The sequence below is a fragment of the Panthera uncia genome (assembly GCF_023721935.1).
Source record: "Panthera uncia isolate 11264 chromosome B3 unlocalized genomic scaffold, Puncia_PCG_1.0 HiC_scaffold_1, whole genome shotgun sequence".
Taxonomy (NCBI): Eukaryota; Metazoa; Chordata; class Mammalia; order Carnivora; family Felidae; genus Panthera; species Panthera uncia.
In genome coordinates, this window is record NW_026057582.1 from 38283331 (window position 1) to 38301079 (window position 17749).

At 40.5% G+C, this 17749-nt stretch overlaps 1 protein-coding gene across 1 annotated transcript in view; it reads right to left on the reverse strand.

Annotated features, from left to right (window-relative positions):
- PRKCH (protein kinase C eta) overlaps nt 1-17749 on the reverse strand; it is a 232227-nt gene that overhangs the window by 110434 nt on the left and 104044 nt on the right. The window contains exon 3 of the mRNA XM_049611510.1: nt 387-537. Within this exon, the coding sequence (XP_049467467.1) occupies nt 387-537 (151 nt within the window). The remainder of the gene's footprint in view (nt 1-386; nt 538-17749) is intronic.

Here is a 17749-nt window from a genome sequence, read left to right on the forward strand (position 1 = left end):
ACAGTTAATTTCTATAACTCATCATGTGACTCACACTTTTTTATTTTCTCTCTTACTCAGGGGCTGATTATCCAATTTATTGATTATCTATGTACTGATTGATTAGCTTCCCTAATTACTGCTTTTTAACCAGTTCCTGTTCATTAGCACCTTTCCCCAAAGGACTGGAAAAAGAAATAACACCTAAAACTTGGATCTGCAAATGGTTCAGATGTTTTTCATTGGCAATTTAAATCGCCGGGTCAACATATTAGAATGAAAGACAAAAATCAGATCCTAAAACAATTCTTAATGGTCATGTTTCCTTCTAAAACCACACACAAGCAGAGGAGGCCTGGATTATAGAAAGAAGCTTCTAGGAAGAGAGAAGCCAGGGAACCACTTACCAGATGAACTCCCTGCAGTGAGAGCAGTAGGTGGGCTGCCTCAGGTATGTGGCCATAAACTTGTGTCCGTTGATTTGGTGGACACGCCTTCGCATAGCCCTTTGGCGCTTCCTGGTAAAATGTTTGAAGATTCGGTCTCTCTGGAGAGTTGCTGTACATTAAAAGAAAGGAGAAAACAATAATGTGCAACAAATCTAGCTGTACCTAACATATGGGAAAGCGTAATAGCTCCAAACGCTCTCCAAAATTGTTTCTTCTTTCTTCACGATGCACAACACCCCAGAACATCCCCATGCTTCCTAGTGACCTTAGGACTCCGAATTTGTAAGGTTGGACCTAAGTGAACTCTGAGATACCCACTGCCTGATTAGAACTGGCTACCTGGGACCAGTCTCCCCAGCACACACCATGAGTTCCCCAGGGTTCTAATGTTCCGGTATGGGACATTAGCCTGGACTTCTAGCTCCTGTCCAGCTGGATGGGACCTCAGGTCCATAGATTGGCTATAACTATGAGCAGGTAAAACAGATTTCTCATTATTTGCCTTTCATTCTGGCATCCTCACCAACAGAAGGAGGGAATGGCCATAGCCCAGTGAGAGTGCTGCCCAAAAGCATCAGTCTCAACACCATCTCTGTTAACCTGGAATGGGTAGAAATTCACTTGGGCTTGGTGCCGAGTTCCTCTTCCAACCTCACATTTTACAAATGGTGGCTCCTCAAGAATCAAAACTGCTCACCATTTAAAGATAGTAAATTAACTTTCCCAAGGTATAGAGAGACTTCCTCAATAATGCTTTCTGGGGCTCCTGGGTGGCTCAGTTGGTTAAACGTCCAACTCTTGATTTCAGCTCAGGTCGTGATCTCATGGTTGTGAGATCAAGCCCCCCCCCCCCCCCCCCCCCCCCCCCCCCACCCCCCCCCCCCCCACCCCCCCCCCCCCCCCCCCACCCCCCCACCGTGGGCTCTGGGCTGGGTGTGGAGCTTGTTTGAGATTATCTCTCTCCTTCTCCCTCTGCCCCTCCCCCACTTGCACTCGCTCTCTCTCAAAAAGAAATAAATGAACTAAAATAAAATAATGCTTTTCAATTAATCCCTTCAATGCAAGGAAAATGTAAGAAAGATGCAAGAATAATCTAATAAATTTTAAAACCCGGAAGAAATAGAAGATTTCCATGAAAACATAAATGACCAAAATTAATTGAGCTACATAAACCAAATAGATGAATTTTTTTAGAAAAAAAAATGATAAGATTTTCTAAGGACTGCCTCTTGAAATCATCCAGGCCCAGATAGTTTCATGCGTGAATTATTTTTAGCCTTTAAAAACAAGATGATGCTAGTGTTGAAACCTGTTCCAGAATAGAGGAGAAAAGAAAGCACCCTGTATTTTTATAGGGAACTATGTGATACAATCCTAGGACCGAAAGATAAAACAGATACATCTAAAGATATAACAGGAAAAAAAAATCAGGGGTTAGTAATCATTTTTTATGTCGTGGACTCCTTAGTCCAGTGAAGCAAGCCTATGGATCCCTTCTCAGAGTCAACCTTTATAATCTTAAAAAAAAAACTACACACACATACACATAATTACAAAGGAAATCAAGTATCAAAATATATTTTAAGTGAGATAGAATAATATATATATATATATTTTTTTTATTTTGGGAGTGTGTGAGTGGGGGAGGGACGGAGGGAGAGAGAGAAAGAGAGAGAGAGAGAGAGAGAGAGAGAGAGAGAATCTTTTTTTTTTTTTAATGTTTATTTATTTTTGAGACAGAGAGAGACAGAGCATGAACGGCGGAGGGTCAGAGTGGGAGAGGGAGACACAGAATCTGGAGCAGGCTCCAGGCTCCGAGCTGTCAGCACAGAGCCCGATGCGGGGCTCGAACTCACGGACCGCGAGATCATGACCTGAGCTGAAGTCAGACGTTTAACCGACTGAGCCACCCAGGCACCGGAGAGAGAGAATCTTAAGCAGGCTCCACACTCAGCCAGGAGCCCATTGGAGGGCTCCATCTCACGACCTTGAGATCATGAGATCAGGTCATGATCTGAGCCAAAATCAAGAGTCGGACGCTTAACCGAGTGAGCCACCCAGGCACCTCAAGAACAATATAAATTTAAATTTATATTAAAATAAATTAAATACTTAGTGGCATACCTGATCATCATAAGTGTGAAGAAGTGATGGGCAGTAGTTACTTTAGTAGTAGTGAAGTACTAGTTACATTTTAAAGTATCTATAAAAACTAACATAATGAAAATATCCAAGATTTCTATCATGAGAACATCCTAAACACTGCTCACGCTTCTGTGGTTTAGTGAACAATGGGAGAAAATGCTACATTTACATTATAGGTTAGTGAAAATTTTTTCTCTCATCCACTTTCTGGACCACCTAACCTCTAATTACGGACTTCAGGAAAAGTACACCTCTGCTTACGTATCAAGCTCATTCATGAATACTGATGCAGAGATTTTCACTACTGAAGGCTGTATACTTACAAAGTGAACAGGAAAGCAATACTAGAAAATATTAGTATTTGCACGGTATGGGATTTTTTTCTTTCCCATTCTTTGACAATTAGTCCCCAACACAAATATTCCTTCCCACTTAATAACAGCATCTACTCTAGCCCCTCACGTTGTCTTCTCAGTTTCTTGGGTGTGATGCTATATGTGGTGAACATCTTAATGTGCGATATAAATTAACTGCAAAGTAAAACTGAAAATCCTGTAAAAGTTGAAGAATTTTCATGTAGTCTATGGAAAGTCATGTTTGAGTACGGTGAGATTCACACCCGAAGGCAATGGTAGATAGGGCTATGATAGAGTTAGATCTGTTAACAGTTGAACAAAAGAAATTTGATATAGAAAAATGACATGACAGTTATTTTGAGAGAAAATTTTGAATATTAATGTATTAGGAGAGGCCCTTGAGAAACTGATGAAGTCTCAAACACTTGCTAAAAATACCCTATTGAAAACTTCATTGTACTAATCAAAAATAAAACATATAGTATTCTGCCATTGAATTTTATCTGAAAAAATTATTTTGCTCCAAAAACTAGTGCCTATGACAAAACAACAAAATGCATTCAATAAAGATTTTCATAATTTTAGTTGTGTTTTTCAAACCCCTCCCCAACTTTTTAAATATTAACAAACTCCTCATTTTGAAGAATTCGTTTTATGTGCACCTTTCCAGGTAGCAATGACACTCAGATAACAGGAAATTCTATACTATTCAGCACTATTATAAGAAATACCCACTGTGAGCAAGTGGAAAATTTCCCAGGAACACAACAATGGGCATATTATTAGAAAATCTATTATGTTTTATTCTATTAATAGGTAAAAGAAAGTAACAATGATCATTTCAATATTTTTAAAAGGCACTTGATAAAATTTAACTTGTAATCCAATAAAAAACTTTTTGAAAAGAGTAGATTGTTTCCTTAACATGACTAAAACATGACTAAAACAATATGCTCACAAATCAAAAGCTGAATGGTAAATTTTTAAAAATAATAAATCCCATGAAAGTTAATAACAAATAAGACCAATTATCATCTCATTACTTACCATTATCCTGAAAGTACTTGCCAAAGCTGTAAGAGACAGACAAAGAAAGAAAGAAAGAAAGAAAGAAAGAAAGAAAGAGAAAAAGAAAGGAAGACAGAAAGAATGAAAGAACAAAAGAAAGAAAGAACAAAAGAACGAAAGAAGGAAAGAAAGCTGTCAGGAAAAAAGGAGGCAGAGATGCCATGATTTGGAGTTAATATATGACTAGAAAACTCGGGAGAAGTTAGCCTAATCTACTAAAAAGAGAGTTCAGTAAGATGGACAATGATAAATCATTAAAAGTCAAAGTTCTTTTGGTATACCAAAAGAACCATTTAGAATATATAATAAAAATATATCCCCATTCATTAAGCTACAAGACCCAAACTATCTAGTAATAATTTGTCCAAAGAAGTGCAAGGTTTATATGAAGAAACATATAAACCCCCAAATGAAGACTATGAAAAGATATGTAAAAATGAAGTTCTTAAATAGAAAGACTTAATACTACAAAGTTGTTCATGCTTTCTACACTAATCTCTAAATTCAACAAAATCCCAATAAATATCCCCAAAGGAGGTCTTTAAACTCGACAGCTTTTTTAGAGTTTAGTTGGTACTATAGATATTTCAAAACTGTTGAAAAATTCTAACGAGGGCAGACTTGTCCCCTATGTTAAAACATATTCTAAAGTTACAGTGATTGACATAACATGCTTCCATCTGCAGAGTCCAAAGCTAGAAATCAATTTTGCTTAAAGACAACACAGTTCAAATCAGTGGGAAATGATAGATTATTAATAAAGAGCATTTAGACAACTAGTAAGCCTTTTGAAAATTATTTTTACCTCACTCTTAACACCAAAATCATCTCAGGCTAATGTTAAAGAAAAAAATATGGAAAAATGGGAAAACATAGGGAAAAAATACATAGTCCTGGGATGGGATAAGGACAACAATACTCTAAAGCCATAAAAGACTCACAGATCTGCAATTTAAGAAATTTAAAGTTCTATTTGGCAAAAGACACAAAACAGAAAGCTAAACAAAACAAACTGGGGGAAAAAGGATTTGCAACACATGACCAAGGGTTACTATTTATAATATGTGGAAATTATTAATAAGGGAGGAACAATCTAGTAAAAATGGGGCAGAGGAGATGAATAGGCAATTCATAAAAGTTATAAATGCAGACAGACAATAAACACACTGGATGTCTAATCCTATCTATCCAAGATGAACACGTAAGAATCAGGAGGTAAATGATATTTTACTTAAATTGGCAAATATTTATAAGGATTGCTAATGTGCCCATGCTTGCAAGGGAATGGGAAAATAGGCACCTCCCTCTCTGCGGGTAGGAGTATAATTGGGTCCAGTCCCGGCTCTGCCACCTCCGGCTGTGTTTACCCTGCTGAGCCTCAATGTTCCTATCCATAAACCACGTAGTGCTTTCCTTATAGGGTTTTTCCAGGGAGGTAATGCATTCAAAGTGTTCAGCACAGGGGCGCCTGGGTGGCGCAGTCGGTTAAGCGTCCGACTTCAGCCAGGTCACGATCTCGCGGTCCGTGAGTTCGAGCCCCGCGTCAGGCTCTGGGCTGATGGCTCGGAGCCTGGAGCCTGTTTCCGATTCTGTGTCTCCCTCTCTCTCTGCCCCTCCCCCGTTCATGCTCTGTCTCTCTCTGTCCCAAAAATAAAATAAAAAACGTTGGAAAAAAAAAAAATTTAAAAAAAATAAAAAAAAACAAAGTGTTCAGCACAGAAGTAGGCCCCTGGTAGTATTCGACAGACACATGTAGCTATTTCAAGAATAGTGAAAAAAAAAAAAAAAAGAATATTTTTTTAATGTTTATTTATTTATTTTTTACATTTACTTATTTGAGACAGAACACAAGTGGTGGAGGGGCAGAGAGAGAGAATGAGACACAGAATCTGAAGCAGGGCAGAGCCCTACGCAAGGCTCAAACTCACAAACCGTGAGATCGTGACCTGAGCCAAAGTCAGGTGCTTAACTGACTGAGTCACCCAGGTACCCCTATTTATTTTTGAGAGAGACAGAAAGACAGAGTGTGAGTAGGGGAAAGGCAGAGAGAGAGGGAGACACAGAACTCCAAGCGGGCTCCAGGCTCTGAGCTGTCAGCACACAGCCTGATGTGGGGCTTGAACTCACATGCTGTGAGATCATGACCTGAGCTAAAGTCAGACAGACACTTAACCGACTGAGCCACCCAGGCACTCCAAGAATATTTTTTTTGGAGACCAATTTAATAATACCTGTCAAAGTTTTTATTTTATGTTATGTTATGTTATGTTATGTTATGTTATTTTATTTTATTTTAATTTTTATTTTATTAAGTTTATTTCTTTATTTTGGAGTGAGAGAGAACAAAAGAGAGAGAATCCCACTCAGCCTCTGTGCTGTCAGCACAGAGCCCACGTGGGGCTCAAGTTCACAAATGGCAAGATCATGACCTGAGCCAAAATCAAGAGTCAGATGCTTAACTGACTGAGCCACCCAGGTTCCCCAATACCTGTCAAAACTTTAAATGTGCATTTCCTTTCATTCAGCAATTCAACTTCTAGGATTTTTTTTCCTATAAAAATGCCAGGAAGAATATATACTATATAGATATCAATTACTACTTTCTACGTAATGGTAAAAATTAGGTTTTACATAAGAAATCTCCAAGAATGAAGTAGAAATAGTGAAAATGAATTTGGTTAAGACACCAATGCTTTCAGAGGCTCTGGCACAGTTAAAAATGTACCTGCTTGAGTTTTGGTTTTGGGGTATGTATGTGTACAACCTTTGGCAAGCAGCCTAATTATTTTCATTCTCAGGTTTCCCATCTGTCTCAAGGAGATAACTATCTCCCTGTCCTCAGCCCTATAGGGATAGTGTCATATTCAATATTCCTGAGAGTCTTACAATTCTGCATAAGCATCACTTATGAACTGAAGTCATTCTACTATACGGCTCTCTTCTGCAGTATTTCCAGAAGCCATTTAGTAATGACAAAAGACCAGATTTTAATGTTCCTTTGTTGGAGAGATGATAAAATTTGGTCTAACGATCACACTATATCTAGCATATGTTATCACCAGCCTGAGACCTAGTTCAATATTGGCCAATGCAAAATGTGTATTGAATTACTAAATACTTATCACATCTAGATGCAAATTAAACTCTCTCCGGGGGTCTAATTATCAAGAATTTACTTTTTTAAGCCCTTAATACCATGAAGAGTGGTTAAAAGGTCAGCTCACTTGCATTTTTAATATTTCTTGAATTGAATCATGTTCCCCCACCCCCTCAACAGCTACTGCCACAGTAGTAACAAGACCTATGAATATTCCAAATGATTCCTTCTAGCCTGTAGGACTTAGGAAGAAACGGCTTGCAGCCGTCCACCATGTTGGTCAGCACTTAATGCCTTTTCTCCTGCTTTCTACCCCTCCTAGAATGCCCTTTCCTCTTTTTTCCCTCCAACTAGTTAGTTAACTCGGGCTTATCCTACCTATCTCAGAGCCTAAATAGCCACCCCTACATTCTGAATGTCCCTACCCTTCCTCTCCCCAAAGCAATCTGGGAGTGTACCTCAATCTTTTCCTTTAACTCACAACACTGGGAAAGAGTTCATCTGGTATCCCAGATGCCTCAGAAGCATCTCCTATGTGGTCATTTTAACTAAACTTCACTCCTCCCTCTTCTGTATTCTTTCGGACAGGTGCCTCTTTTTGTTTAAAAAGCACAAAAACAGGGGCAACTGGGCGGCTTGGTCAGTTAAGTTTCCAACTTCAGCCAGATGATGATCTCATGGTTCGTGAGTTCCAGCCCCGCACAGGCTCTGAGAGCACAGAGCCTTCTTCAGATCCTCTGCCTCCCTCGCTCTCTGCCCCTCCCTCACTCGCGTGCTCGCTCTCAAAAATAAACAAACATTTACAAAATAAATAAATGGAAAATAAAAGCACAAAAACACACTCACACACACCTGGGATTTTGAAAGATGTTTGGTTAAAAAAACAGGTACCCCTTCCCCCCATGGCTTCAAATGGCTTTCACTGTCACATTCTCTTGACAGATGTCATGGACAGGAAGAAAGAGCTCTCGAACTGCACTCTGCCCGGGTTCAGTCTCTACCCTCACCTTACAATCAGAGCGCACAGGGGACTTCCTCACTGTTTGCACTGCCTCCTATTGCCTTAGGATGAAGTAAAAACGACTAACAAAAGATTATTTAATCCTTTTGTGCCTCAAACCAACCCAGGCTTGGGGACATCTTTCAGATCACACGTTTTTTTGAACACGTTAGGCAAACCGTAACAGCCTTTGCAGCCAAAACTTGCATCACTACTTCTGTTTTGCTCCCGAGGTGCTCACTGCCTCTAAGTAAATAGGAAGCTGGCTCAGTGCCCGGCAGGGAAATTCACATTCCAGGCTCAGAGCCGGGCAGGCCTGGAGCCCTGCCTGATCTGTCTCACCCAGAGTTGGTTTTGACAAGCCATCCCATCCATGGGGTAGAGAATAATTAGGTCAAATATAATGAAGATTGACTATTTTGAAACAAAATTCTGTTTCACAAAATCGGATTGTCACCCCACACTTTCTTTGTAACTCTAAAAGGCACAAGCGACTGGGAGCCACCAAAGCACTGCAGGGTTAGTTTTCATGTCAAAAACTCTCATTGGACTGAAATGTGTTGCTAGCCTGAGGCCTTGTGGGGGAGGGCTGACTCTGTGAAGTCTCTGTGAAGCTGCCTTAACTTCTCAAAAATAGTAAACGCTTCATCCTCTTTAGTCTTTTGCTCTACCTAAAGCTTTTTGCTTTACCTGAATCTAAAGCTTTCTATTCCAGCTGCAGAAATCTATATTTGAAAGTACTTCTTACAGCAGAGATCACATGTCCTAATTTTCAAATGATTGCAAGCAAATTAAATCAGAGACCGAAAGTCCATGGCATGGCACCTTTTAAATTTCAGAATTAAATAAATACTTTCAGAATATAAAAGGCATGAAGGGAATGACTTTGATTCTGTGTAAAACTACGATTTAACTTTGTTAAGTTGAATTTGCTTAACAGCAAGGGCACTGCGGTTAAGATCTTAACGAAGATCTGTGGCTCGTCTTTGAGGGGCCGTGCTGAAGAAGTTGTGTGGCTTTTCTACACAACAGGCTGGAGCATGTGGTGGTTGAGGCAGGCTGCTTCTGCCCTTATAAGCTGAGTGACCTTGGGCAGAATGTTGAGTCTCTCGTGCCTCAGTTTCCTCATTTGTAGAACATGAAGCACTTGGAGAACCTTCCTCAAAGGGCCACTTGGATGATGGCTGAATTAGTAAGTGTAACATAATTAGAAAAGTACCTGGCAGGGAGCAGAGTGTCACATGATTGTTGTTAAAACACTTACTTCACACTACCACTGAGATCAAGGAGCACAAAGGATTTAATTCAATCACCTAATTGCCTGGAAGAGGAATCACTACTTAGGAAACCATTACCTTGAACTCTGTGCCCAAGGTTGATCTGGCTAGCTAGTGCTGGGACTACCACTAGAAATCCTCTGCTCTTGATTTTATCCCAGGGCTTTATGGGTAATACCACACCGCACAGGGTCCTTTATGAACATCAGGTCTCCTGGAATCCCTGGAAAGTAATGCATTTTCTGGTGAGGAAACAGAAACTAACAGGAAGGTTAAGTGAGGTCAAGCAGCTACTGATAGAAGTGGGGTCACCAGACGCTGTTTACTATAGTTGAACTATTGAGTAATGCTATCCAACGTTTTTTTTTTTTTTTTCCTTTTCCTGAGATATTTGTTTTATCATTTGTGCATGAGGGAGGGAATAACTGCGAGAAAAACAAACAGGAAGACCTTAGAGTTAAGCAAGTTGCTAGTCAAGAAAGCACCAGAAAGTCTTATATTGTTTATCTCTCCAAAATATATTCCTGAAAGGCAACAAGATAAGGTCGTGAGAGAATCTTGCTTAATATCATCAAACACACTGAATAAGCAACCGTCTGCTCACAAAACTGTGCGCGTAAAGAATGATGCATAAGAATTTAACATCAGGTGATTCCTGTCTGAGACAATAATGATATAAACAGAGAGAGATTAGGACATGTGTTAGGCAAACACACAACTTAAATGAGCCTCTACAGTAAGTACACATAACTGTGGGTGAGAGCATTTAGTGGGTGTTGAGTGAAGAGAGAATCTGAGGAGTTGTGTATCTAGTCCTCTGATTAATTAAGGATGACTTTATAAATTAACTGAGATTAGCAGCTGCTTGGAAAAGAAAAATTTGATACCCAAGGATCGGGAGAAGGCCGCAGGACTTTATGCCAGCACCAGCAACAAAGACTAAAAAAAGAGCATTCATATTTCAAAATGGCATGCAAAAGCCACCCCCCCCCCAACACTAAGCAGTACAGAATCTGCTGTTTTTGAAAAGCATGCACCACATGACTCATAGTTATTTCCAAATTCAGATAGAGTGATTAGACTCAGCGCATTAGGAGACCTGACTCCACGGGCACTACGCACAGGTGTTTCTCAGGGGTTTGGCTCCCTCCAAGGAAGCTCAGCCTGCATAAACACCTTCCATCGGGCATCATGGGGATGGCTATCATTGGCAAAAGGAGGAGAGACAAATCATTTGTTACTAGACTGACTCTCCCGAGTGCCATCATGGCCATAGCACTGGGAAAGCCGAGCCCATCCTCACCCATCACTCCAGCCTCTCTGGCAGCAGGTGATTAGAACAGAGCTCCTAGGTGTGACCAAAGCTCCATCAAGAACCATGAGAAAGGCTCCTCACTCCACTGTTACAAGAAGGGAGCAGTGCCTCTCACCATCCTCTCACTGTCTCCACTTCTCTCATCCGTGAGAACTGCCAAAGTAGAAACTCTCCCCTTCTCGGTACTTGGAGAAAAGGACCTCGGCTCCAACAGCATCTGGTTCCTCTCACTCTACAATTTCTTCTTCTTGTCCCCTTCACCAGCTCTTCTCTCCTACCCAGCCTTGAAATTTGTGTGCCCCAAGGCCCTTTGTACGCCATTCTTCTGGTCTTCCTGGATGCTCATTCATCTCCTCAGAGACCTCACATGTTCTCTTGATTGCTAACAATTGCCTCTGTACTGAGGGCTCCCAAATCAACAGCTCTAGTTCTGGCTTCTAACTACACAGAGAAAGATACTAAACATTTCTAAGTAGCTTCTCAGCATCTCTCCAAGGTATCCCAAATTACCTCAAATTTATATTTGTAGGCTGAGCCCTCTTCCCTGCCTCTTCAACCCACTCTTTCCCTTAGATAATAGTATCACTATCCTTGGAGTCATCCAGAAAAAAAAACTAAAAATGTCTTCGGATCCTTCTTCTCCACCCACAACCAATCAACTGTCAAGTTCTACTAAACCTATTATGATCTGACTAGATCTCTGCCTCTCATGCTCACCGGGTATAGTTCATGCCACCTTCTTCCTCTCATCTGGACTATGTAATACTTTCCCAACTAGACTCTCTGCATAAGGTTGCTCCCCAGTTACGCATCCAGTTACACATATGAAATATAGGTCAGATCAGGTCACACTCTGTAGGGAGATGGCTCCCCTGCTACATCCTATGTAAATCTCCTGCATGGAAGTTACAGTAGTTGCCCTAGTTGAACCATAATAAGGTAAAGGGGGTGGGTTTTCCCCCAAGGGTAGTCCAACATCTGAGAGAAAAGTCGAATCTTCAGGCAGCAAAATGGCTTCCAGGGGGGCCATAGTTAGGTGGGAGACAGAATCTTTCCCCCTTGTCCTCACTCTTTGGGGTCTGGACTTGAGGCCCCAAGAATGGGGTGTCCACAAGGCTCTGCAGAGGCAGAGTGAAGTAGGTTAGGAGTAAGCCCAGTTGTGACAGCACACACAAAATGTGTTCAACATCCCTTGTGAGGGAGACTATCTAATGCATATTATTCTATGTACACTTCAGTTTCTGCCAGTAAGCCTGGTTTACATGGTCCAGAAAGGCCTGAGCTCTGCTTCAGAAAGTACATTAAAGTGGACAAGCCACCCTCTGAGGCTACCATGGTAGACAGAGGGTCCTCATGAAAAGTGAGAATTCCCAGAGAAAGCTGAACCCTGGGATATAAGATCTGGGGATACAAGATCTAGCCAAATCTCCCAGGTGGCAGGTCTCCCTGTTGCCAACCTTGGAGGACTAGGATTCCCTTTGTCAAGAAGCCAGCAGATCTTACACTCCTCTACAAAGTCTGTTCAGTAGACACCAGTGCCAGAATCCCTGACCCAACATCCATTGGCTCTCAGGAACCCATTCCCTCTCTTGCTACATGACTAGGCTCCTTCAGCAATCTCAAGGAATCAATAGAACAATCTCAAGGGGGCAGAAAAACTGGAATAGTTAGCCTCCAGCTCCCATCTATCAGTGATTGATGGCTGCTTCAGGGACAGGGGGCATTAATTCTCTAGTATTTCCAGCCTTCCTTTCTGACCTGAGAGGAAATATGGACAGGACATCCATAGCATCTGCCACAGAATGAATTTATACTACTCTTGTCCTGCTTTCTTGTTTGTGTTTTGCTGCCATATATACCTTCTAACCCTGCTTCAAACTGTGTGGAATGAGGTGAAGTATAAATAGAAAATTCTTATAGTAATTTCAACTATTATTGTGCCTACTCCTTTCTGCACACATAATTTAATGACAGAAATTCCCTCTTGCTCCCTATTACCAAAAGCAAGGATCCTACAATTCCTTTCTGCAAAATGGTATGAATTTCTACCCTGTTGCTGTGATTCTACAAATATTTCATTCCCCCCTCCCACCCACACTGATTTCCTCCATAAATAGACATCTAGCTGCCAGTTCTTCATTCTTCAGGGGTTTTTGTTTTTGTTTTGTTTTGTTTTGTTTTGTTTTTAATGAAAGTTAAACATTGCTGAGTGGATGATCACCCTGGGTTTCAGGATGATGAGGAAACGTGTTTGTTTCGTCAAGTTCATACTGGATCATATAAAAGCACGTCCCACATTATGCCTCTCACTGTCCTCCTGACTATCTGGAAAATACCTCAAAATGGCATTACCTTCAACTCTAAGCTTAAGTTAGAGTAAGTACCTTGGTTGTATGTGCTTAAAAATGTTAGCATTTTCCAATTATCTGGCAATTTTTCTTTTATCCTGCATTACTAAATTTACCTGGGGAGCAAATATCTCACTCATGATCTCTCCTGTCTCCCTGAGAGTCTTTTGAGTTTAATGTAAGAAGACAATGAAACCATAATGTGCAGAGAACAATACATAAAATGTCTTTTTGCTCTTTTGCTGTTGTTGTTTATAAAGATAATATATGAACACTATAGAAAATACAAATGATACAGAAAACTCTAAAGACAAAAGTTTCTTTTAAAAAATTCATCTTGGGGCGCCTGGGTGGCTCAGTCGGTTGAGCGTCCGACTTCGGCTCAGGTCATGATCTCATGCTCCGTGAGTTCCAGCCCCGCGTTGGGCTCTGTGCTGATGGCTCAGAGCCTGGAGCCTGTTTCAGATTCTGTGTCTCCCTCTCTCTCTGACCCTCCCCTGTTCATGCTCTGTCTCTCTCTGTCTCAAAAATAAATAAACATTAAAAAAAATTTAAAAAAAATTAAAAAAATCATCTTAAAAAAGGAAACACAAAGACAATAAAAAAATAAAAAATCATCTTAAGTCTTACTGTACAAATAACTGCTGTAAATATTTTGTGAAACATGACAAATATACACACCATTCAGACATACAGTAAATGGCGTCGTACCCTGCATGCTGTTTTGCCAGCTACTTTTCACCCAAAATATCTTTTCCGATCTTATTTCTTAAAAGACTTTAGTTGTTCAGAGTAGTTTCAGATTTACAATAAAATTGAGAGGAAAGGATGGAAGTTTCCCATATACTCCCTGATGCCACACAAGCACAGCCTTTCCCATTATCCACGTCACTCACCAGAACAGTACATTGTTTACCAAGGACAAACCTACAATGACACATCACAATCACCCAAAGCCCATAGTTTACTTCAGGGTTCACTCTTGGTGTTGCACATTCTATGAGTTTCGACAATGTATAACAACATATATCCATTATTAGAACATCGTACACGGTATTTTCAGTGTCCTAAGAATCTTCTGTGCTCTGCCTATTCATCTCCCTCTCCCCTCCTGCCGCCACCTCTGGCAACCACTGATCTTTCTATTGTCTCCAGAGTTTTCCTTTTCCAGAATGTCACACAGTTGGAATCTACAGTATATAGCTTTCTCAGATTGGTTTCTTTCACATAATATTCTTCCATGTCTTTTCATGATGTGATAGCTCATTTCTTTTTAGTGCTGAATAACATCCCATTGTCTGGATAGACCACAGTTTATTTATCCGTTCACCTACTGGAGGGCATCTTGGTTGCTTCCAAGTTTTGGCAACGATGAATAAAGCTGCTATAAAAACCAATGTGCAGGTTTTAGCATGGACATAAGCTGTCCATAATTTTTAAAAGTTACTATGTGTGGGGCACCTGGGTGGCTCAGTTGGTTAAGCAGACAACTTCGGCTCAGGTCATATCTCATGGTTCTTGAGTTCAAGCCCAGTGTCAAGCTGGCTACTGTGAGTATAGAACCTGCTTCAGATCCTCTGCCTCCCCCTACCCCATGCCCCTTCTCCACTTGTGCTCTTTCAAAAATAAACACTAAAAAAAGAGTTGCTATTCGTTTTTATAGCAATTAATACTAACATTACCATTTGGTCATTCTATCTTATAAAAACGAATATACATCACAACAAACTTAAAAATAAGCTAACAGCATTAGCAGATAATCCCTGTGAAAGTAGGGTTTCCCTGGTTGAAATCTCTACATTTTTTCTCATTCACTTGAAGCATAGGGACAGCTTTCTCCACCCCCACCCCTGCCTCTAAGCTCAGGTTGGTCTTCCTTCCTCACGCACACAAAAATTCTTATACAAACAACCTGTCCACCCAAAATCTTTTCCAGATAAACATGTGTTTCCTGCTGAGAACTAAAAAGAATCCTGCCCCATAGCTTGGTTTATTCCGTTTCCCTTTCAATTTTTTCCCCTCTTTTGCACGAGTAGATTTCTGAGGTCTCTTCTAAGCCCTCAAGTTCTGGTTTTATGATTTTAGAAAAACCTTACAGGATATTAGCCAGGAGGAATATGAGGCCTAATCATTTCCTTCTCCAACTACATGGCTGGAATGAGAGCAATGCTACCTCCCTCATGCTGCTGACTCAACATGATTTTTAAAACCACTGTGCCATTGCTCATTATACACAGACTAATTCCAAACCCAGGACTAAAGGTAAAATACCTTTATCACATAACCCAATTTCCTGCAACACTAACACCAGAGCTTTGAACCTCAGCCAGCTTTTTATGATCATTAAAAAAAAAAAAAAAAAGGCAAGGAGACAGCTGCTTTAATCAAATGTCATTTCTATCATATGGTCACTTCCTGTCAGAGGCTAGCAATTTACAAGTGTATATCTTGGCTACTAGGTTGGCTTTTTTATTTGTTTGCTTTTTGATGATTATATTATGCCTTAAATTAGAGGGAAACAAAATTAAAAATCCACTCAAAGAGTTCTTTATTGACTACGATTAATAACCCAGTCTACATTGTGAATAAGAGTTCATAGTTTTCTAGGAAAGTCAGAGAGGTATGTAAGAACACTTCCGGGGTGCCTGGGTGGCTCAGTTGATTAAGCATACAACTTCAGCTCAGATCATGATCTCGTGGTCCGAGAGTTCAAGCCCCGCGTTGGGCTCTGTCCTGACCACTCAGAACCTGGAGCCTGCTTCGGATTCTGTGTCTGCCTCTCTCTCTGCCCCTCCCCCCTGCCTGTCTCCCTCTCTCAAAAATAAACAAGCATTAAAAAACTTTTTTTTTCAAATATATTAAAAAAAAGAATACTTCAAATATCAGGCTAAAGTGTGACAAATGCCTCTATCTTTTGGAGTATTTAGTATCAGCTCACCTGCCACACCAACAAAAGTCTAGATATTTGTTTTAATTCAGCCATTTATCATAATCTAGTAAATGTTTATTTACAGTTTAAACACACAATAGTTCAACAAACTGCTAGGGTTCCCACCAAAAAATGAGTGAACAGGGCTTTTCGACCCTCAGCTGTCTTTCATTCACAAATCACTTTGGGGACAAGGTGGCATTCTGCTCCATTGTGGATGTTAAATAGCAGGCTATCTTTTGCAATGGCGTTAGTCCTAAGCTCTAGGAACACTCAACTTCTTTCTTCTTTTTCTATCATATGCTTATGCATCCAACAAGTCTTGAACCTTTATTAAGTGCTGGATGCTGTGATGGGAGGTAGGGGTACAATGGTGAACAAGGTATAGTAGTATCTTCAACTGAAAGTCTAGCATTGGAGGAAGATTGTAAACAACTGTTACTTTGCATAGTACAAATCTCCATGGGAGTGTGGGTGGGCAGGAATCTTACCCAGATGTGGGAGAATCAGAGATGGCCTTTCTTAAGAAGCACAATAAAGCTATAACTTCAGAACAAGTGAAGAAGAGGTGAATCAGGAAAAATGGGGACAAATGTTGCAAAAAGAAGCAGTCATATGTACCAATGTCCAGAGTTAAAAGAACATAAGGTTCAAGGAACTCCTAATATTCACCTTCTGACTTGGTTACTCTAACTCCTAGTAGGTGCCTCATCATCATCAAATACTTAGCAAATTGTCTACTATTTACTAGGGCCAAGAATACCAAGCCGTAGGGGTAAGAGTACTTCACAAAGGTTCTTGAGTTGCTATGCTGAGGTACAGGAAGAAACTACTGGAACTCCCATTTGTGTGTTTCTCATACTCTTCATTTCAATTCTGTAATCCTTTATAGTGTTTATAACATACACAGTATTACATATATATAAACTTTATGAAGAAACATAATGTCAGTGATGAATCACGGGAATCTACTCCTAAAGCTAAGACTACACTGTATGTTAGCTAACTTGACAATAAATTAAAAAAAAGAAAAAGAAAACATACATATATTTGGAGGGCATGCTGATCTCTGACATCCACGTGATCAAAAAAAGTTTGGAGACCACTGACCTAGATGGATTTACATTCTAGTTGGAGAAACGAGTGACAGTGAGATGAAAGGCACCAAGGCTAAGTGCTATGTCCGGGTATTAGGGAAGCAAAGGGTCGGAAAAGATACCTGAGGGCTGGGGTGGTCAGGGAAGGCTCCAAAGCAGAGATGGCATTCAATTTAGGCCTTGACAGAAGAGTGGAGCTCAAACCAAGTAGAGACATTAGGAGAGGACTTTTTGTCTGGGAAGAATGACAAGCCCATGTATATGGGTGTTGGGAAGCAACGAGAAAACCACCTTCTGTAACACAACAGACTCCTAGTGAGTAGCAGAACAGACGATGTGACCCTGGAGTGGACACAAATGTAGCAGAACAGTGGGCATCTCCAGTATCTGGCTAAGAAATCACACTTTGTCGCTGGAAGCAGGGACCCTGGAACAGTCATTATTCCTTCTGTGCCCAGTGGCAGGCCTTCTCTGCAAATGGAAAAAGCTGAGCTAAATGCACAGTGAAGTTTTATAACTCTTAAGAATATGTTACCAGTGAAAGTAGTTTTCAAGAATGAGGGCAAAAGAAAGATGTTTCAAGAGTGCTGAGATAGCTCACCATCAAATACCTTCACTAAATAAACTTCTAAAGGATTTACTCTGAAGGGGAGAAAAATGATCCTCCAAGGAATATCTGAGCAACAGAA